The sequence below is a fragment of the Podarcis liolepis genome (assembly GCF_965112155.1).
Source record: "Podarcis liolepis genome assembly, chromosome: 4".
NCBI classification, from domain to species: Eukaryota; Metazoa; Chordata; class Lepidosauria; order Squamata; family Lacertidae; genus Podarcis; species Podarcis liolepis.
Genome location: NC_139558.1, coordinates 98,529,251 through 98,550,670, shown reverse-complemented (window position 1 = coordinate 98,550,670; position 21,420 = coordinate 98,529,251). Strand labels below are relative to the sequence as shown.

General features: G+C 43.9%; 2 protein-coding genes across 11 annotated transcripts in view; one reads left to right on the top strand and one right to left on the bottom strand.

The window, feature by feature from the left end:
- The window catches only part of LOC310705311 (uncharacterized protein), a 145,288-nt gene that overhangs the window by 211 nt on the left and 123,657 nt on the right, over positions 1-21,420 (bottom strand). The gene's annotated exons all lie outside the window — the stretch shown is intronic.
- Positions 1-21,420, top strand: part of FCHSD2 (FCH and double SH3 domains 2) — a 145,951-nt gene that overhangs the window by 61,960 nt on the left and 62,571 nt on the right. For all 10 annotated transcript variants that reach the window (XR_014525178.1, XR_014525179.1, XM_083499537.1 and 7 more), the window contains exons 4-8: positions 2,883-2,959; positions 6,049-6,193; positions 11,200-11,333; positions 11,622-11,676; positions 12,731-12,859. Coding sequence is in view for 8 of the 10 variants with exons in the window: in XM_083499537.1 (XP_083355663.1) it covers positions 2,883-2,959; positions 6,049-6,193; positions 11,200-11,333; positions 11,622-11,676; positions 12,731-12,859 (540 nt within the window). In the remaining 2 variants the exon portion in view is untranslated. The remainder of the gene's footprint in view (positions 1-2,882; positions 2,960-6,048; positions 6,194-11,199; positions 11,334-11,621; positions 11,677-12,730; positions 12,860-21,420) is intronic.

Below are 21,420 nucleotides of genomic sequence, written 5' to 3'. Positions count from 1 at the left end.
CAGAGCGTTCCACCAGATCGGAGCCACAGCCGAAAAAGCCCTGGCTCTGGTTGAGGCCAGCCTAACCTCTCTGTGGCCCGGGACCTCCAAGGTGTTTTTATTTCAAGCCCGTAAGTTCCTCTGTGGGACATACCAGGAGAGGCGGTCCTGTAGGTACGAGGGTCCTAGGCCGTATAGGGCTTTGAAGGTTAAAACCAGCACCTTAAACCTGATCCTGTACTCCATCGGGAGCCAGTGCAGCTGGTATAGTACCGAATGAATATGATCTCGCAGCGAAGACCCCATAAGGAGTCTCGCCGCGGCATTCTGCACCCGCTGGAGTTTCTGGGTCAGTCTCAAGGGCAGCCCCACGTAGAGCGAGTTACAATAATCCAGTCTGGAGGTGACCGTCGCGTGGATCACAGTGGCTAGGTCAGGGCGAGAGAGGTAAGGAGATAACTGCTTAGCTTGGCGAAGATGAAAAAATGCCGCCTTTGTTATACATTAATGCCAAACCATAGTTGGAACATGCCATGGTTCAAAAGCCAACGGTAAACAGTGGCTTCACATCATGGTTTATTTCCAGAAGAGAAACCAGGATTAGTTTGTAGGGCTTGATTTGGACATTCAAACAAACCACGCCACATTTTGGCTAAATAAACCGGTGGCTTAGTTTTACGTGTGAACAACGCCTGTGTGAAATGCTGATCATAACTTAGGCTGGTGCGGCTGAAGAATACGATACAGTACATATTCTCCATGCTGTTCACAGCATTTGTGGGGATGGAGGGTGTTCTTGTCAGGACCGTGATGAGGAGGAAAGGGTTAAATCTACATGTTGCATTCGAAGTGCAGGGCAATGTCCGGCACAAAGTATTTAAGATTCTAAAAATGACCAATTAACATACTCAGGCATATATCATGGATGTCATATGTCTATGAGAATTACCTTCCATTATGTATTATGTGATCAAACCCTCAGATTGAAATATTAGGGAATCCAGAGGTTAGGCAACAGTACCTTTTAATTTCTACGTAGGAATTAAAAAAAAAACCCACCCCAGATTTTTTAGCCCGAATCTTTACAGTTGGACTAATTGTCATATGTACAATAATGGGATTTTGCCTTCATTTAAATATTGCAACCACGACTGTTTGAATTAAAAGGTTGCCAAGTGACCCACAAGCAAGTACTGAGCGCACTCCTAAGCCTCATGCTCTATATAACTGTGCCAAAGGTTAAACTATTGGTAGATTTCCCAGTTGGAGCCAAACAGTGATGGTCTTTGTCTTGGGGACCTTTTGAGAGGAGAAGCAGCAAGTGTCCTTGAGAACAGAACAAGGAGGACCTTATATTATACGCTTGCTGCAAATACAAACCCACTGTACTAGTCTTCACTGGAAAAGAGATACTTTTGCTGCCATTTATGGCTACGTATGTGAGATCCCACCCACCAACCCAAAAAATGTGCAGGCCTTTTGACAATTTGGGTGAATGACAGAATTTTTATCTAGGTTCAGTAGTGCAGAGGATTTAGCTGGGTATTGGTAAAATCACAATATGTTCTTTTCCACCCTATTGCAAGAGATCATGACTGGTCTCGCAATACTTCAGTTGCGTTCATGTCCGCAGTAGTTGTGATAGTCATTTTCTGGGGTCTCCCACATCTAAGCCCCTTGGTCTTTCTACTGTACCATATTGGCTTCATGTCATCTCCCCAATTCCTTGGCAACATTCCCGCAAACCACTAAAAAAATTGTTCAAACAACCATGGCACAAAAAGCATTGTGGAGGGAAATGTATATAAAAAATCCAGAATTCCTTATTACAATAAAATAAACACTATATTTACAAACAACCCAGTAATAAATCCTTATTAGGCCAGTCCTGTACAGTATATTTTAATATAAGTCAAACACATTTCAACAGAAAGTCGTCAACAGTCGCCTAATATAACATCAGAAAAACTAAACAAAACTGTTTTTTAAAGGAACGTAAGGTCAGAATAAGCAACCATGCATAAAAAACAGGATAGCAATATTCACCACTAAAGAGTCAAAGAAGAGGGAAGTTAAACGTTTACTTCAAATTTCCATTATAAGCAGCCTTCCTGGATAAACTAAAAAATGTCAACAATCACTCATTAAATTAATTTTAAAATTTGCATTCGCAAATCCAAAGCCGCAAAAATTAATCTCCACAAACTTATTGAAGTGTTATTTATGGATGCAATCTTTTGCAGGCCAATTATTATTACCTACAACCAAATTTAACTTCATTCAAGCCTTTAGCGTATACGTGAAACCTTTTCCTGCTTCAGCCATAAGTACTTTATATAAAGGCTGTGTTACCTAATAGCCATACACTACCTTAAAAGGCATAAAGGATTTCACATATAATTCTTTTATTGGAATAGTCAGATTTCTTTTACACCGATCACTAGTAGTAGTAAAATAGTGTTAAATACACAGCTAAAATCGCCACTGAGGAAAATCTCTCTGCAAGGTTACCAGCTTCATTGAAATTGACAGCAAAAAGCAGTCTTGAGAGTGACAGGCATAAACACAAGCCACTTTGGGGCATAGGCTTTCTGTGAAACAAATGCAGCAACACAAGTTTTCATGCTACCAATATTTAACTCCTGTCGTAAATGTGTACCGTGAAGCATCTTAGTAGCCGTCAGTGCTGTGATCCATGAGGGTATGTTATGCCATTCTTTGAGAGTGTAGATGGGTCTTGGGTTGCTGGTCCTGTTGGGAATTCAAATAGAAGGAATTCAACGCCTCCTGAAAAACCACATTTAATATTTTGGAGAAATGCCAAGAGTCCAAATTCATTTGTAAATAATTCTCTCTCTCTCTCTCTCTCTCTCTCTCTCTCTCTCTCTCTCTCTCTTAAACAGGGCATTCAGAAATTGGCTAGTCAGTACTTAAAGAAAGAGTGGCCTGGAATAAAAGCTGATGATCGACATGACTTCAGGTAATTTCAGCAAGTTCACTTGCGTTGCTGATGGCATTCCGTGCCAAAGATCAAATGCTCTTTATTTTCTTGCAGATATTCTATATGGACTTGGATCCCAACTTGGTTTCTGTGGGTAGGAGCCATCCGCAGAGCAGAATTCTGGAGCAAAGGGTGCCCCTGCTGGTGAAAGCAGGGGCAACTTTCACTAATTCCCCCTGCAACACTTGCATCCTCTGAAAACCTGCTCCAGATATTGGTGACCCTCCAGAATAGTGGGAGGAGCTGTGGCGTGGGGCAGGAATTAAATAACTTCTCTCCCACCCCATCCCAACTCTGTCGGCAAAGTCTCTGCTGCATCAAAACCTTTTGTGCAAAACCTTTTTTGTCAGAGGCTAAATTTGAATTGAAGCTATTGAAATTATGAAGTTCCGTGGCTCATAAAGTTCTGGGCCTAATTCAAAGTGCTGGTTTTGGCCCAGAAAGCCTTAAATGGCTCAGGGCTGCAGTACCTCAAAGACTGCCTCTCCTCATATGAACCGACCTGGACTCTGCGATCATCATCTGAGGCTCTTTTTTGAGGGCTCTCGGAGAAGTCCAGAGAGCAGCAAAACGAGAATGGGCCTTTTCTGTGTTGGTTCCCTGCTTGTGGAATGCTCCCCCCCCCAGGCACCTTTGTTATATATCTGTAGGTGCCAGGCAAAAACATTCTCCTAGGCCTTTGGCTAATTTAACAGTCCGTGGCCTTTTAAATTAGGAGGGTATTGTTTTGTTGGTTACAGTGGTGCCCCGCAAGACGAATGCCTCGCAAGACGGAAAACTCGCTAGACGAAAGAGTTTTCCGTTTTGGAGGTGCTTCGCAAAACGAATTTCCTATGCGCTTGCTTCGCAAGACGACAATGTCTTGCGAGTTCCTGCTGGTTTTTTTCCTCCCCCCCCCCTTTTTCTAAGCCGCTAAGCCGTTTATCAGCTGATCCGATCAGCAGATAAGCCGCTAATAGCCGCTAATCCGCTAATCCGCTAATCCGTCAATGGGCTTGCTTCGCAAGACGAAAAAACCGCTAGACGAAGAGAATCACAGAACGGATTCTTTTCGTCTTGCGAGGCACCACTGTACTATGTTATGTACAGTGGTGCCTCATGTTACAGACGCTTCAGGTTACAGACGCTTCAGGTTACAGACTCCGCTAACCCAGAAATATTACCTCGGGTTAAGAACTTTGCTTCAGGATGAGAACAGAAATCGTGCTCCGGTGGCACGGCAGCAGCAGGAGGCCCCATTAGCTAAAGTGGTGCTTCAGGTTAAGAACAGTTTCAGGTTAAGAACGGACCTCCGGAACAAATTACGTTCTTAACCTGAGGTACCACTGTATTTTTGTGTTTTTATGTTGTAAACTGTCCTGTGATCCTCAGATGAATGGCAGTATAAAAAATAAGTATGAACAAATTTGCATATGCTGTTGTGCTAAATGTTATAAGTTGCTTAAATGGAGGAAGTTCATGAGAGATGGATTGATAAGGATAGAAAGGTGAAAAAGAATAATGGAGCGTTTCATTCAAGCTGCTCTTTATTAGGCATAGCAAACCACACATTATAAAACAAACACTGTATACAAATTGTGGAAAATACGGATTCAGCATAACAATTTGCATAAATAATACAGTATAACACTACCACATCACCGACCAATCAAGAACCACTAAATTTCTCTATAATGGCCCAGTCTTTCCACATGGACAGCACTCAAAAATTAAAGTCATTTGATCATTCCTGTCCGAGAGCAGGTCCTGAACCGTTGGCAGCATAGAGCCGAGCCTGTTAAGTTGCAAGTCCTCTAACAATTGTCTTCTGGCATAAATGCCAAAATCACAAGGAAAGAAAATATGCTTCAACATATCAGGTTCCTGCCTACCACATTTGCAGAGACACTCTGCTTCTGGGAGAGCTAAATATCTTCCTCTTACTATCACTGAGGGAAACATATTAAATCTGGCTAGCGTAAACAGCCTGCACAGTTCATGATTCTTCAGATTTGCCATGTAACCCTTATGAAAATCTCTACACAAAGGGAGATTTAAATAGAGAGGAGAGCAAGTGCTGTGCTTTGCAACCTTGAGAGTGGAGAGAACACTTTTTCCTGTAAAATATCAGAATTATCGTGGGGTTGAAACAACTTCCCTGTAAGGAAAGGTTGCAGCTATTTAGTAGAGGGAAAAAGGCAAATAAGATGTCGATACAGTAAGTAAAGGTAAAGGGACCCCTGACCATTAGGTCCAGTCGTGACCGACTCTGGGGTTGCAGCACTCATCTCGCTTTATTGGCTGAGGGAGCCAGCGTACAGCTTCCAGGTCATGTGACCAGCATGACTAAGCTGCTTCTGGCGAACCAGAGCAGCGCACAGAAACGCCGCTTACCTTCCCGCCGGAGCGGTACCTATTTATCTACTTGCACTTTGAGGTGCTTTCGAACTGCTAGGTTAGCAGGAGCAGGGACCGAGCAACGGGAGCTCACCCCGTGGCAGGGATTCGAACTGCCAACCAGTAGAGGGCATGTAAAAATAGACATATTTGTCTCTCTCATATTTGTCCAGGAAAAGGCACAGTTGATGCTGCAACTGAAGCTGGTGATGGTCACTCTTTACCATGAAGGGTCCTGGACCTCATGGGCAGAGATGGTTCCAAGGGCACTGTCTCCTTCAAAGTGCTGCACACCACATCCTCATGCAAGAATATGCCAACTACCCCCTGGATTCACCTGCTCATTCCTCCCCCACCCTTTCACGGATAAACCAGGAAGGGCAAGGGTCAAGAGGGCAAGTAGTGGGATGGACAGCCAGAATCGCTTTATCAGGCCTGATTCCACAGACTCGAAAGTCAGTCAGATTTCACAGATTTGAAAGTCAGTTCCACAGTCAGGCCTGATTCCACAGACTCGAAAAAGTCACCTCACCGAAGACAGGATTGCAGCAGCATGAAGATGAGCGATTTGCCCTCAAATTGCCTAGCAAGCTTATCACAGCAGGCCTTTGATGGTTCCAACAGCCCATTAACTGGCGCAAGTGATACCAACCTTCTCTCTCTCTCCTTTTTTTTTTTTTTTTGTATTTTAGGAGCATGTATCCAGTGTGGAAATCATTTCTTGAAGGCACAGTGCAAGTGGCTCAATCCAGACTCAATATCTGTGAAAATTACAAGAACCTAATTTCTGAACCTGCCAGGGCAGTCAAGTGTTTTAAAGAACAGCAGCTGAAGAAGGTATTGTCCTAACAGTTCGTCCGATGTTTCAAACGTTTGTGTTCCAGGGTGCAGATTTGAAGAGAGAGGAGTGAGGGGGAGATGTACCCCCCACTAAGGTTATTTTGTTAAGTGTGTTTCATCTGAGGCAAAGGGGCTTAGCGATTGAGCCAGATGACCTTGAGGCTTGTCTCGACTCTGCCGCTCTCGAGATGATGTACACAGATGCTTTCTGTTGAAGTTAAAACTGAGTTTCTTTTTTCTGAAGCAACAAAGTACCATCATGTGCCTTGTATTTTAGCTGAAATAGCTGGGGGAGAACAGGCATCACAGCTTGCTTTCGCAATGAAATCAAATACATCCCGTGCCGCTGCAAAAAATCTATGAAAAATAAGCATCTTTGGAGGTAGCTTTGAACTTTTCCCAGTTAGTCTGGGGTAGGCTTTGAATTTAAGGTGTGGTACCTTTTTAAAATGTTTGAGGAATTATTGAAGGATCTAAGGGTGTAGCGGAAATCGAGATGATTCAGCCACATCCTGTAAAGGCATCCCAGGCAGCTGGCCAGAAAAATCAGTACAGAGGCAACCTTGTGCCTTAATACACAAAGGGGGCTATTCTGATTAAAGGAGGCAAATGTTACTTTTCCTTTTTTCCCCTCTTTTTTTGAGAAATGATTCAGTAGCTGAAGGGTCAGTCTCCTAGCTTTGTAGCAATATATTTCATGTATGTGTACCTGAAACATGTCCAGTGTGAAAGGTACCAATTCATCAGTTTAGATGCTAATCTTCAGCTGGTTTTAAAGTGACATCGTGGCAATTAATTTTGCATTGGGTAAATGGGTTGCAGGTCAGTGTTAGGATAGAACTTAATGTATTTTCTGGCATATAAGACTACTTTTTAACCCAGGAAAATCTTCTCAAAAGTCGGGGGTCGTCTTATACGCCGGCTACAGCAGCAACTCCCCACCAAAGGACAAAATGAGAGTAAATTAAATCAGAGGACACCAAGCTCTCTAGATGAAGCAGAAATACGCTTGAAAATTGGCCCCAGGTGCCTCCCCAGTCACCAGCAACAGAATGACCCTAACCGCTCCCGGTAGTAGACCACGTGGTCCAAAATGGCAGCCTCGCGTTGCCCCAGCAGCTAGACACGTGGCCCAAGCAGCCCCCGAGTAAAAGAAAAGGAAAGGCTCACAACAAAGGCAGGGAACCAACAACAGCATTAAGCGCACCCCCGGCCACTGGGAAGTGGAGCGGATTTCTGAGCCGGACTGGAGACTGTTTTTTTTTTAAAAAAATTTTATTTGCTGTGTGTTGGAAGAGGGGTAGTCTTATACGACGAGTATATCCCAAACTCTATATTTTAACTGGAAAAGTTGGAGGTCGTCTTATACGCCCAGTCGTCTTACACGCCGGAAAATATGGTAGTTCAAAACCATGTGTCGCTAATTTAACTGCATCTCACAGGGTAAAACAGCTTTGGGGAAAGGGCAGTGGAGAGGTGACAGGAGAAGACTATTTAATTCTTCCTCCAATCCCTGCTTTTCTCCTTCAAATCACCCCTGAAGCTGCTTCTCGCCTCTGCTCGGTTCTAGATGCATGTGTGGAAGAATAATCATGTCCTGAACTTGTGCACGTGTGTGTAAATGCAGTTGAAAAGCAGCAACTGGGAGAAGCTTATCATCCCTCTTTGTTTCAGTTCAAGTCACATCCTCCCAAATAAGCAGCTGCCTGGGTTTTGTTCAAAAGCATTTGTATGTATTGTGTGTTTTAGTCCTACTTTTTTCTTTCTTTTTTTAGTTTTATTTATTTATTAACATTCTTATGTTACATCAGTAAACATTAACATTTTACATTACAAGGCTTATTATAATATAATTTTCAGCATGTATACAAAGTTTATTTACAAAGTTTATATACCTAAAGAAAAAACACAAAGACAAAAAACTATTCCAAAAATCATATATGCACCAACACTTTGGACTTCCTGTCTATCCCGTTGTATATTCCTTTTTTTACAAATGACTGTACTCTTATTATGGTACATTTCTTTACATTTTATCTAATACATTCCTATATCATTATGTACCCTTGGTCTTATTTCTCAACTCAGTCTCTCTCCAGCGTCAATCGAATGCTAACATAGATAGTGAACCTTTACTGTAGTTTTGAACATAAATCTTATATCTATCCCACTTTTCCATAAATTTTTGTTTTGAATTGCCTCTCTGGCTATTTGTCAACGGCGCCATTTCAGCAAATTCTTGTAGCTTGTTATGCCAATCCGTTATTGTCAGGACTTTTTAGTCCTAAATCTTGGGTGTACTTGTGCACCAGTGCAGCAGCTTCTTAAAGAATGCAGCACTTCATTTACATGTGTTGGACAGGTCCGTTTTAAGCCCTGTGCGCATCAGTATAGAAGTATGAGTTGCCTTAACCAAAGGTTTTTGTATCCCGGCTCACCCTACCCACTCCTTTCTTTATGTTGGTTGGTTTAAAATATTTACATGCTGCCCTTAATTATCAAATTCCAGGATGGTTTACGAAATGTATTAAAACAGTGTATATTAAAACAACAACAGGGAACATCACAGTAAAGAAACGAGCGCAGTAGAGAAATCTAAAAACAGAAAGATAGGTCTGTAACAGATGTCAGAACACAGTTGAGATGGGCGCTTGTCATGCTTCAGGGGGGAAGGAATGCCAAAGGCTGAGTCAAAATAAAAAAATTCCTTACAGTAGCACCTTAAAGACCAACTAAGTTAGTTCTTGGTATGAGCTTTCGTGTGCATGCACACTTCTTCAGATACACTGAAACAGAAGTTGCCAGATCCTTCTATATAGTGAGAAGGTGGGGAGGGGTATTACTCAGAAGGGTGGTGGGAATGGGAGATTGGCAGATAGCTGAGATGAGCCTGTTGACGACTCTTAACGACTGCAATAGGTCTTACAGGAAAAGGCAAGGGGTGAGAAGGTGAGAAATGGCTTAGTCATGTATAATGAGATAAGAATCCAATGTCTCTGTTCAGACCAGGTCTCTCCATGGTTTTGAGTTTGGTAATGAGTTGCAATTCAGCAGCTTCTCTTTCCAGTCTATTTCTGAAGCTTCCAGTCTATTTCTGAAGGCTGAGTGTCACAGCAAGGAGGCTGCAGGATGTTCAGATGCAGGTGACAGAACAACCAGGAGGGCCTGATGTGTAGATCTCAAGGGTACAGGACAAGGTGCTCCCTCACATAAGCAGGCCTCTAGCTAATTAGCACCTTGTGCTTCAACCTGGCCTGGTAATATACTGGCAGCCAGTGTGGTTGTATGAGGACAGGCTTCTGGTAGGCTGCACCATGTAGTAACCTATCCGCTGAGTTCTCCATTCCCTGCAGTTTCTGGACTACCCTGAAGCAAAACTCCCCAGAGAGCACATTGCAGTAGTCAATCTCAAGGTTAATATTGCCGTCCTTGTCCGGCAAAGACTGTAACTGGCACATCAGCCGAAGCTGGTAGACAGCTCTCCTAGGCCCTCCTCCTCTTCCGATTTATCAAAAGACATTCTCATATAAATAGCAGATCCGAAATCAATTATTGTACTTGTTCCCTGTATCCGCAACGGTGAGGTCACAAGAAATGGCATCTATTTGTTGCTTCGCTTGCATTCTGCAAATGGAAGTTGTAATTTTTCCAAGAAAGATCAATGAAAATTTGGAGACCATTGTCATAGATCTGGAGAGACTGCAAATGGTAGCTGAATGCCTCTCTTGGAGTTCCAAACGGGACTTAAGCGCACATTTCTTTGTGTGTGTGTGTGTGTTATGCAGGGAGAGCTGCTGTCTATAACACACGCATTGCATGCCATGTAGCATCTGTAACACTTAATAATAATAATAATAATAATAATAATAATAATAATAATTTATTATTTATACCCCGCCCATCTGGCTGGGCCTCCCCAGCCACTCTGGGCGGCTTCCATCAAAACCAAAAATACAATAAAATATCACACGTTAAAAACTTCCCTGAACAGGGCTGCCTTAAGATGTCTCCTGAATGTCAGGTAGTTGTTTATCGCTTTGACATCTGCTGGAAGGGCGTTCCACAGGGCGGGCGCCACTACCGAGAAGGCCCTCTGCCTGGTTCCCTGTAGCTTTGCTTCTCGCAATGAGGGAACCGCCAGAAGGCCCTCGGCGCTGGACCTCAGCGTCCGGGCAGAACGATGGGGGTGGAGACGCTCCTTCAGGTATACTGGGCCGAGGCCGTTTAGGGCTTTAAAGGTCAGCACCAACACTTTGAATTGTGCTCGGAAACGTACTGGGAGCCAATGCAGGTCTTTCAAGACCGGTGTTATATGGTCTCAGCACGTCACAAAAATAACTCTTATATGAGAATTTGCCTTGGGAAGATTTATGTTCTGGAGTAAGCGCCATTCTTTGAGGTGAACTTACTGAGAGTCAAGGTAACCTAGTCACACATACGCAGGAATCCAAGGTAAACCAATGGTCCATCTCCACAGATGGTGCCCTACCTGGTGCTCCAGGGATGATCTCAAATAATATTTGATGGAGAAACTCATCCCCCCGTGTGTGGGGTCCCTGAAAATGGAGTCGTATTTCTGGCTATTATAGCTGGCGGTGATCAGTAGACCACCTTCTCTCCAGTGCTCTTTAAAAAACCATTTATCCCAGTGGCCATTGCAGCATCCTATGGCCACGCTCCCATGGAGTAAGTGCAATTACTTGCTATGTTGGCAGTGCAATTACTTTCTATGTGCTGAACATCTGTTAAACCTTTTTGCCTGCGTCATCTTCCCAAGTATAACAGTTTGCACTGGCTGCGGTTACACTCTGCAATGTTCCCATAGTGGACAATGTCAGCTTGCAGCAGCATGTACAGAATACGAATACTCTGTGTCAATATGTTCAGAATGGAAGGTTTTGTTGTTGTTGTTTTGAATTAGGGATACAGTAGTAGCGACTGTTCTACTTTGATGATGATAGCAATAATAGTTTTTCCTCTTTTGTGTGTTCTTTTTTGTTCAGTGTGTGGACCAGCTGACCAGAATCCAGGCCGAATTGCAAGAGACGGTCAAAGATTTAGCTAAGGGCAAGAAGAAGTACTTCGAAACAGAGCAGATGGCTCACGCTGTCCGTGAAAAGGCCGATATTGAGGCCAAGTATGTAACTACGTGTCTGCAGTTCCTGCGTCTAAATGTGTTTAAAATAGCTTTATGTAATGCACCCTGCTTGAATATTAGTGATGTAATTCAAGCCTGTAAACAGGCACTCTGCTGGTCACCTTTAGAATCGAATCGAGTCGCTAGGAAAGAGTTGTCTCCATTTTCTCTAGTGCTGTGTCTATGTTACATCCATATTGGATCCATATCATCTCCAGATGAGCTGCTTTCTAAATGTAATTCCTGTTCTAGACATCTGCTGATCGATTGTCTTGCTTTCGTTCACAGGTCTAAACTTAGTCTTTTTCAGTCAAGGATAAGCTTACAGAAAGCAAGTGTAAAGGTGAGTGTTGCACAATATAATTCTAGGGATATATTGGGTCTAGAGGGTGAGCTGGGAATGTCCCTAAAGCAGAGCCTCATTAAACTGGCCAAACTGTGACCAGGGTGGACTTGTTTTCTAGGTGTAACAGTACATTAGAATCCATTCAGAACAACCCAGGAATTTGAAGTTCTTAAGCATTTCTCATCAGCATCACGATATAGCTGTCTATAATCTGCGAGAACTTTTTCCATCTCTGCCACAAGTGCAACTCTGACCTCTTCCCAGAGGAGGAAATACTGCCCAGTGCCAAACCCTTCCCACCTGCTGGGTTTAGCAAGCAGGGTTTTAGCAGAGCTCTTGGCTTTGGCCAGTAAGCCTGTTTACCTGATTATATTTAATATGGTCTTGTTTTGCTTACCTCATTGTGTACGGCAAAGTGTCTCCTGTAGCTACTTTGCCAGCCCAGTTAGTCTGCTTATGGCAGGACAATGTTTTTTTTGCCCTGAGAACATTCTGTAATACACAATTTGCAGAAGGCAAAAGGGCAAAGACTCAGATTCCATCTCAGATTATAGGAGTGGCAAGCAATTCTTCTGGTTGTTATGCAGTACTTATGCAACCTTCATAAAATATATTATTTATGTTCCTTACTAGAGCCATTTAGGGGTAGTGTGATGCATTCTTGTCGCCAATGAAGTTAAAATCTCCACCGGTGACATTAAATAACCCACTATGTCAAAAGCTTAGCTTTTCATTTACGGTATATTGTGGTTATAATGATCCGCTCTGTGGGGTTATTAGTAAAAGAACATACACGAAGTGTTTTGAGCCCTCAACACTTAGCGCATAAATGACAAGTTGTATTATATATTTGTACCCTGCTTATTTTATTTCAAAATTGTGTATCTAATTAGATACCTATTCTAGTCCATAAAGAATTGCAGCAGGTAGCATTGGGAAGATATACTGGGCTGTTAAACTTCATCCTCTTATTGCTTCACAATGTTAAACTTACATGTCTTAATCATTGCTCATCATTTGTTTACCAACTAATTTTGTTTTATTGATATAGTTAAAAGCACGACGGTCTGAGTGTAATTCCAAAGCTACTCATGCGAGGAATGACTACCTTCTCACTTTAGCAGCCGCGAATGCACACCAAGATCGCTACTATCAGACAGACTTAGTAAATATTATGAAGGTAATGGCAGATAAAATTAAGTCAAATAATTTATATTTCCCTTCTCTGTATTATAGATTCTGTTATATGATACAGTGTTGGAATAATATAAGAGCGTTATTGCTTTGCACTTAAGTTCATGCTGTGTCTTAAGATTTTGGAAGATTCAAAAATATTTCTGTGCTTCCTTACTGTGTAATACCAGCCAAATAAAGCTGTAACTATCTTTAAACACTGTCAAGTTACAAACCCCCTAGATTATGAGTAGAGGGAATGGGTCAGTTCATCTATCAGACCATGCCTGTATGTGTTACTGAAGTCAGAGTATGATGTTTGACTTGATAGTTTGGTTTATGGTCAGCCGTAAACCAGCACTGGAAATCATAGTTGGATTTTACAGGCCATTGTTGGTGCTGAGAAGATAGTTGGTGAAAGCGGGTAAACCCCTCCAAGTCACTTTTGGATAGTGTGCATTTGAAAGCTCAAACTGTGATTTGGGTCCTAAACCTATGGTTAGTGCATGTGTGTTTGGTGTTAACGTCTGAATTGAGCCAGTGTGGAACGTGATGCATGCTGAATGTTGAATTGGTGCACACTGAGTATTTTCTGCAGCCTGGATCTAAAGAACTAGGGAATTACGGTAGTTCTGCTTGCTCAGAGAGCCTTTGGACTTGTGGTTACCCCTTTACCATGCTTTCGAATTTTGAGTGGTGTCCCAAAGGCGCTGTGGTCTGAATGGCATGAAAGCCCCCCAAGAGGGCGCTGAATGGCATGAACGCCCCACCAAGAGGGCGCTGAATGGCATGAATGCCCCACCAAGAGGGCGCTGCACTGGGCATGCGCAAACCTTTTGAGCACACATAAACAGCATTTTTAAAAATCTCAGCCTGGTTTTTAATGTATGTCCGTAAAATGGTGTTAAATGACTGAGCTTTTTCTACCCTGTCCCCAGTCATCAGCTGTCTGGTGGTAGATTTGAACTGATCTTTTCTAAACAGTCTGGAGATTCTCCACAGTCTGCAGCATCTATTACCATCCCCACCCCTGGCCAAAAAAACCCTGTGCAGTAGTAATAGCAGGCTTTGAAGCAATGTATGGCATATTAGAGGGACGCGGGTGGCGCTGTGGGTTAAACCACAGAGCCTAGGACTTGCCGATCAGAAGGTCAGTGGTTCGAATCCCCGTGACGGGGTGAGCTCCCGTTGCTCGGTCCCTACTCCTGCCAACCTAGCAGTTCGAAAGCACGTCAAAGTGCAAGTAGATAAATAGGTACCGCTCCGGCGGGAAGGTCTAATTAATCTTTGCAACTGTACAACAAAGCTCTGTAACCGATCCCAGTATGCTACATATTTGCAGAGGTTCACATTAAGCAAATAGCTCACCAGGTGGCTAAAGAGCAATTTTCTGTGCTTCTTACACCAAGGTAATAGAAAGTTCCAATTTAAGCAAAGTGTAAGGTTTTTTTTAAGTCCTTTCTTTTTGCAGATTTTTGATAAACCATAGTTAGCAAGGGGGAAGGGATCTGGGTCTGCTCGGTCCCTGCTCCTGCCAACCTAGCAGTTTGAAAGCACGTCAAAGTGCAAGTAGATAAATAGGTACCGCTCCGGCGGGAAGGTAAACGGTGTTTCCATGCGCTGCTCTGGTTCGCCAGAAGCAGCTTAGTCACGCTGGCCACATGGACCCGGAAGCTGTATGCTGGCTCCCTCGGCCAATAAAGCAAGATGAGCGCCGCAACCCCAGAGTCGGCCATGACTGGATCTAATGGTCAGGGGTCCCTTTGCCTTTACCTATGGCTTATTTATGGAACAATGATAGATCACAATGAGAAAAGTTTTGCAGGATCTTCGTAATGTATTTGGCTGGTAGGGGGTTTAGTTTGGAGAACAAAGTTTGTCCCTGACCAGTCAGCTATTAACTAAATAGCAGTTCATCTGGTGATAGAGAAGCAACAACATTGCAAGAAAAATCCGCAGAGCCAAGGCATGGCAGGGCTAAATGAATGTATTCTGCTTTTGGTTTCCCTACCCGCTAGTAGAGAACGATAGCCGCCTTCTGGAGCTGGAGGCTAGATGGATCATTGGACTGCAAAACCTGACACTGAAAAGGTTCGATGAATAGCTGCACTTGGTCACTTAGGTCCAGACTGCATTTGAACGGAACCAGGGAGAGGTCGATTTAAAGTGGCACAGGGCCTTGAATGCATACACAATCCTTCTGTGTTACTTTTATTGTTGTTAGCCGTTCTGAGCCCGGCTTTGGCTGGGAGGGCGGGATATAAATAAAATTTTATTACAGTGGTGCCTTGCAAGACGAAAAGAATCCGTTCTGTGATTCTCTTCGTCTAGCGGTTTTTTCGTCTTGCGAAGCAAGCCCATTGACGGATTAGAGGATTAGTGCTATTAGCGGCTTCTAGCGGCTTCTAGCGGCTTCTAGCGGCTTCTAGCGGCTTCTAGCGGCTTCTAGCGGCTTATCGGATCAGCTGATAAGCGGCTTAGCGGCTTAGAGAAGGGGGGGGAACCCGCAGGAACTCGCAAGACATTTTCGTCTTGCAAAGCAAGCGCATAGGAAATTCGTTTTGCGAAGCACCTCCAAAATGGAAAACTCTTTCATCTAGCGAGTTTTCCGTCTTGCGAGGCATTCGTCTTGTGGGGCACCACTGTATTTTTATTATTCCTATTATTCTGCAGTTTTTCCCTAGCAGCACGTAAACTGGGATAGCACAGTTGGTAGAGAATGAGACTCTTAATCTCAGGGACATGGGTTCGAGCCCCACGTGGGGCAGAAAGCTTCCTGCGTTGCCAGTGGGTGGTGGGTGCTGACCTTGAAAGCCCTAAACGGCCTCGGTCCAGTATACCTGAAGGAGCGTCTCCACCCTCATCGTTCTGCCCAGACACTGAGGTCCAGCGCCGAGGGCCTTCTGGCAGTTCCCTCGCGAGAAGCCAAGTTACAGGGAACCAGGCAGAGGGCCTTCTTGGAGTGGCACCCGCCCTGTGGAACGCCCTCCCACCAGATATTAAAGAGAAAAACAACTACAGTGGTACCTCGGGTTACATACGCTTCAGGTTACAGACTCCGCTAACCCAAAAATAGTGCTTCAGGTTAAGAACTTTGCTTCAGGATGAGAACAGAAATCGTGCTCCGGCGGCGCAGCAGCAGCAGGAGGCCCCTTTAGCTAAAGTGGTGCTTCAGGTTAAGAGCGGTTTCAGGTTAAGAACGGACCTCCGGAACGAATTAAGTACTTAACCCAAGGTACCACTGTACCAGTCTTTTAGAAGACATCTGTTTAGGGAAGCTTTTAACGTTTAATAGATTATTGTATTTTAATATTTTGTTGGAAGCTGCCCAGAGTGGCTGGGGAAACCCAGCCAGATAGGCGGGGGTATAAATATATTATTATTGTTGTTGTTGTTGTTGTGTTACTTCCAACTCTACAATTCTATGATTTTTACCAGCTGGGCCAGTATAGCCTTAGAAGATTTCAGAGACTTTTGCCCCCTCATCACTATTGAGCTTCTCCATTTGTGAACCAGGCGTTATACTGGGTTTAGGACAAAGCCTGCTTCCTGCCTTCCCCGCTACCCCAGAAGCTCAAATCTCAGCGGTGTCACTAATGACTACCCTTCTGCGCACAGACCTTATTGTGAGCCCCTGTGTGCATTTTGGTGGTGCCTGTGCAGGAACCGTTGCTTGGACTTTGTCTTGAGGGTGAAATATGAGATGGGCACTCTTAAATCCCCAGACAGACAACTGTGCAGTGTGCTTTTCAAAATGCCGTTTTAATTATTAATACAGTCTGGGAGGATGATCCAAAAATCAATTTAATGTCACTTTTCCTGGAGACCTTCCATGCCTCTTAATTTCTTAAATTATTTACATTCGTTCTCTCTCTCTCTCTCTCTCTCTCTCTCTCTCTCTCTCACACACACACACACACACACACACACACACCACTTTGGCACAGCAGAGCATGATGTAATTTTAGTTCTGTCATACATATCTGGAATACAAATGTGCTGGACCAAAAAAGAAGAAGAAAATCCAGTGATCTGGTCGGATTAGTAATTTGAAGCCCAGGATGAGCTTTCAAGGCACTTTGATTTGCAATATCCTTAAATCATAGCTAAGCTGACGTGTTGTTGTTTTTATTCTAGCCTGTGCTTGTCTTCTTAAGTTTCATACAAATAATGTTATAACCTCAGCACCAAATACTTGAGCATATCTGATTTCCAATGAGCAATTTGTCTAGCATCATATGACCAGCGGCAATATTTGTGTCTTCAGAGAATTTCTTTGGGAGTAGACATTTATTTATTTATTAAACTTCTATGCTACCGTTCCTTCAAGGATCACAGGGCAGTTTACAATATAAAAACACAAAAATACACAACAACAAACAAACAAATAACCCTCCCACACACACTGTTTAAAAGGCTATAGATTGTTTAATTAGCCAAAGGCCTGAGGGAAAAGGAATGTTTTCATTTAGGTCAGCAACCTTTTTCAGCTGTGGGCCAGTCCACCGTCCCTCAGACCATGTGGTAGGCTGGACTATATTTTGAAGAAAAAATGAACAAATTCCTATGCCCCACAAATAACCCATTTTAAATAGAAGCACACATTCTACTCATGTAAAAACACCAGGCAGGCCCCACAAATAACCCAGAGATGCATTTTAAATAAACGGACACATTCTGCTCATGTAAAAACATGCTGATTCCCCGACCGTCCACGGGCCGGATTAAGAAGGCGATTGGGCCGAATCTGGCCCACTGGCTTAGGTGGCCTACTCCTGGTCTAGTGCCTAATGGTCTATAATGAAGGTGCCAGGCGATCTTTCATGGGGAAAGCATTCCCCAAACAAGGAGCCACTACAGAAAAGGCCTGTTATTGTGTTGCCACTCTCCAGACCTCTCGTGTATGGGGCACATGAAGAAAGGCCTCAGGTGATGATTGCCAGGTCTAGGTCGGTTCATATGGGGAGAGGTGGTCTTTGATGTGGTGTGGTCCTGAACCTTGACAGTAATGTTGCTTGTACTTTATGCAGAAATGCCCCACCCTTACACCTAGAATGCAGAAATTCAGCTAAATTTCCAAATTGCAACTTTTCCCAATACAGTGGTACCTTGGTTTAAGAACTTAATCCGTTCCAGAAGTCCGTTCTGAAACCAAAGCATTCTTAAATCAAGGCGTGCTTACTCTTAGCAGCAGGGGACTCAATTTACAAATGGAACACACTCAACAGGAAGCAGAACATGTTCTGCTTCCAAGGAAAAATTCACAAACCAAAACACCTACTTCCGTGTTTGCAGCGTTCTTAATCCAAGTTGTTCATAAACTAAGCTGTTCTCAAACCAAGGTACCACTGTATTGGGAAAAGTTGCATTGCACAAAAGTTGCATTGTACAGTGGTACCTCGGGTTAAGTACTTAATTCGTTCCGGAGGTCCGTTCTTAACCTGAAACTCTTCTTAACCTGAAGCACCACTTTAGCTAATGGGGCCTCCTGCTGCTGTTCTCATCCTGAAGCAAAGTTCTTAACCTGAAGCACTATTTTTGGGTTAGCGGAGTCTGTAACCTGAAGCGTATATAACCCGAGGCTGGGAGATCAATGGCAAAATGAATGCTTCGTATGCAGAAGAACTCAGGTGCAATTTGTGGCATCTTTTGATTAAAAGAATATGGGCGAAGTCTCCACCTGACGGAGCTATAGCCAGCAAGAGTAGGTGGTCTGCATTGGTTTATGGCAGCATCATTTGTTCATATGAGCCAGGAGGGCAAAGAAGGAAGCAATGGGCATGGAAACTGTTTGATGAAGATGCACAAAACTAGCCATCAGAGAAGGGGAGGGTAATGTTGAGACCCACGTTACATCAAAACAACGTGGTGTCTATGGTAGCAGGCGGGGGCTGCTGTAGAAATTCTTAGTGATCAGAAAGATCTCTAGGAGCACTTAACCTTGTATGTTGCTTTACCTTCTTGGGAGTTAAATTCTTTGCCATATGCTCCCAGGGTTGCTCTTGCGTCCACTCAGACCTTGAAGACAATGGGGTCCGGACTCTCCCCTCTTTCAGGACGCTGCTTCCATTTCAGATTTGTGCAATCTCCGGGTTACAATCAAGAACACCTTGTACTGTCCCAAACTTCGGAAACTTGGGAACGAAACAGATGTGGCACAGCATGTTTTTCCTTTGTTACGAAAGGATCCATGGGAGGGCTGCTAATTTTGACTGAAGGACCAGCACTGGGGGAGGAGAAGGGAGAAGAAGCAGAATGTTTAGCCCTCTGCGGCCCCTGCTACTTAATGCCTCCATGTGCAGCCCCAAAGTGCTGCCAGCGGCGCTTTTGCTAAACGAAAATCCCTGACATTATTTCAAGATGGTTTTGCATTTTGCACCATTTAATTACAATTATTTGATTCTAACCTCGGTGTTTCTCTTGCGATTTTGCAAGTTCAATCTCTTTGTCAGATTATTTTTTCCAAGTACAAGAATTTGTGCTGCGGTTCTTTCCTATCGGAGGGGCAGCTGCCCACTGATCTGCTTGACAGTGTGCTTGTTTGATGCCTGACTTGTTTTGCTGGAACGGATCCAGTTCAGAGATTGTACACGTTAATTGCTGCTGACTTGAGGTTTTCTGAGGAGTTGCTTCTGTTGAGGCATCTGCCATTGCTGTGACCTTGCCATTGTACAGATGGGTTGTGATTTTCCTTGAAAGCTTGCTGTTCCATTCTTGTATCATTTTCCGAAACTGTTGGGGGAGGTTAATCGCAGTACAGGTTTCATTCCTGGGGTGGGGTGGTATTGTTGCACTCGGGCCTAGGCTGCGGGATCTGTTGTCTTGTGCAATGTCCTGAACATCTCAGTTTTCACAGTTGCACTGGAAATCTTGGAAATGTGTCCTTGATTGCTGCTAAAGGTTAAAACAGAAACTGAGGGGGCATTGCAGCTGTGTCAAGACAATGATGGCTGCCTCTTGTTGGACCCAGCCTCCTAACCCCTACAGAATTATTCTCCCTTGGGTGTCAGCTGGGCGCTACTTCTCCATTTGATGTACAGTACTTACTGGTCCAGGGACACGGGTGGCGCTATAGTCTAAACCACTGAGCCTAGGGCTTGTCGATCAGAAGGTCGGCAGTTTGAATTCCCGCCATGGGGTGAGCTCCCGCTGCGCGGTCCCTGCTCCTGCCAACCTACCAGTTTGAAAGCATGCCAAAAAGTGCAAGTAGATAAATAGGTACCGCTCCAGCGGGAAGGTAAATGGCGTTTCCGTGCACTGCTCTGGTTCGCCAGAAGCGGCTTAGGCATGCTGGCCACGTGACCCGGAAGCTGTCTGTGGACAAATGCTGGCTCCCTTGGCCAGTAAAGTGAGATGAGCAGCGCAACCCCAGAGTTGTTCACGACTGGACTTAACTGTCAGGGGTCCCTTTACCTTTACCTTACTTATTGGTCTAGAGTATAAGGACCTCATGTCTTGTGCTTCCGTATGAGCTTTCGTTTGCATGCACACTTCTTCAGATACCTTATTTTATTTTATTTTAAATAAACAATAAAAGTCAAGTGCTGCTATAACAGCTGCCCTAACACTCCTGCAGTTTTCACTGGTAAAGAAAGCACTGTCATAATCGGTGTGGAATGGGGCTCAGCTAGTATTTTTAGCTCTGTTTTACTTGGATAACCCAATTCGGGTTGCAGTAGGGAGAGAACTGCCTTCTATCTAAACCTTGAAAAAAATAAAAACAGTAAATTTTGTTTAGAACAGGCATAAAATACCAGCACTACTTCTGAACTCCCAGCAGAAACTGTGCATGTGTGTTGCAGTGTATCGACTTGAGAGATATCATAGAAAAGGCTTTGCATATGGCAGGTGTCCAAAGCAAATAAGCTTATTAATTATATTTTCCTGGAAAATGTTTGCTTAAGTATTTCTCCCCACACCCACCCAAGAATATGTTAAAGCAGGCCCTGTACAGAAGAACTGCCTCCACAAGGTTTTGAAACATGCTAGAAATAGTACCTCACGTGAGTCTTTTTTGGAAAAAAAAATTGATTGAAAGTTAGAAAAATACATAACTATATGTGCACTAAATGTGAGTCTTTATACTTAGCTGTGCATAAAATCCCGGATTTACAGTTGTTTTGGTGAATTATGCTGTTGGCCTCATAGATCACATTTCAGACAATGGGTTGTATCCAATGTTGCTGTGGCGCCAGTGGAACCGACTTCTGCTTGCGCAGCGGGGCTTACCCTCTCCAGATGGGGGGACCCTCTGGAGCAGATTTGGGGTGACATGTGGGAGGCAGCAGAGGAGAGGAGAGGAGAGGAAAGTCCTGTTATCTTAGCAGGGCTTGGCTCACGCAGAACTAGTTACAACCCAACGCTTGTGTTGAAGAAAGTGACAAAAAGAAACTGCGGTGGTCTGCATAACATGGAGCTGTTTAGAGACTTTGATTGATGAAATTACCATAAAATCTGGGGGGTGGGGAACCATTATTGTGAACTTAACAGGCAGTGGCGTAGCGTGGGTTGTCAGCACCCGGGGCAAGGCAAGTAATTTGCGCCCCCTAACCCGTGGATTTGCGCCCC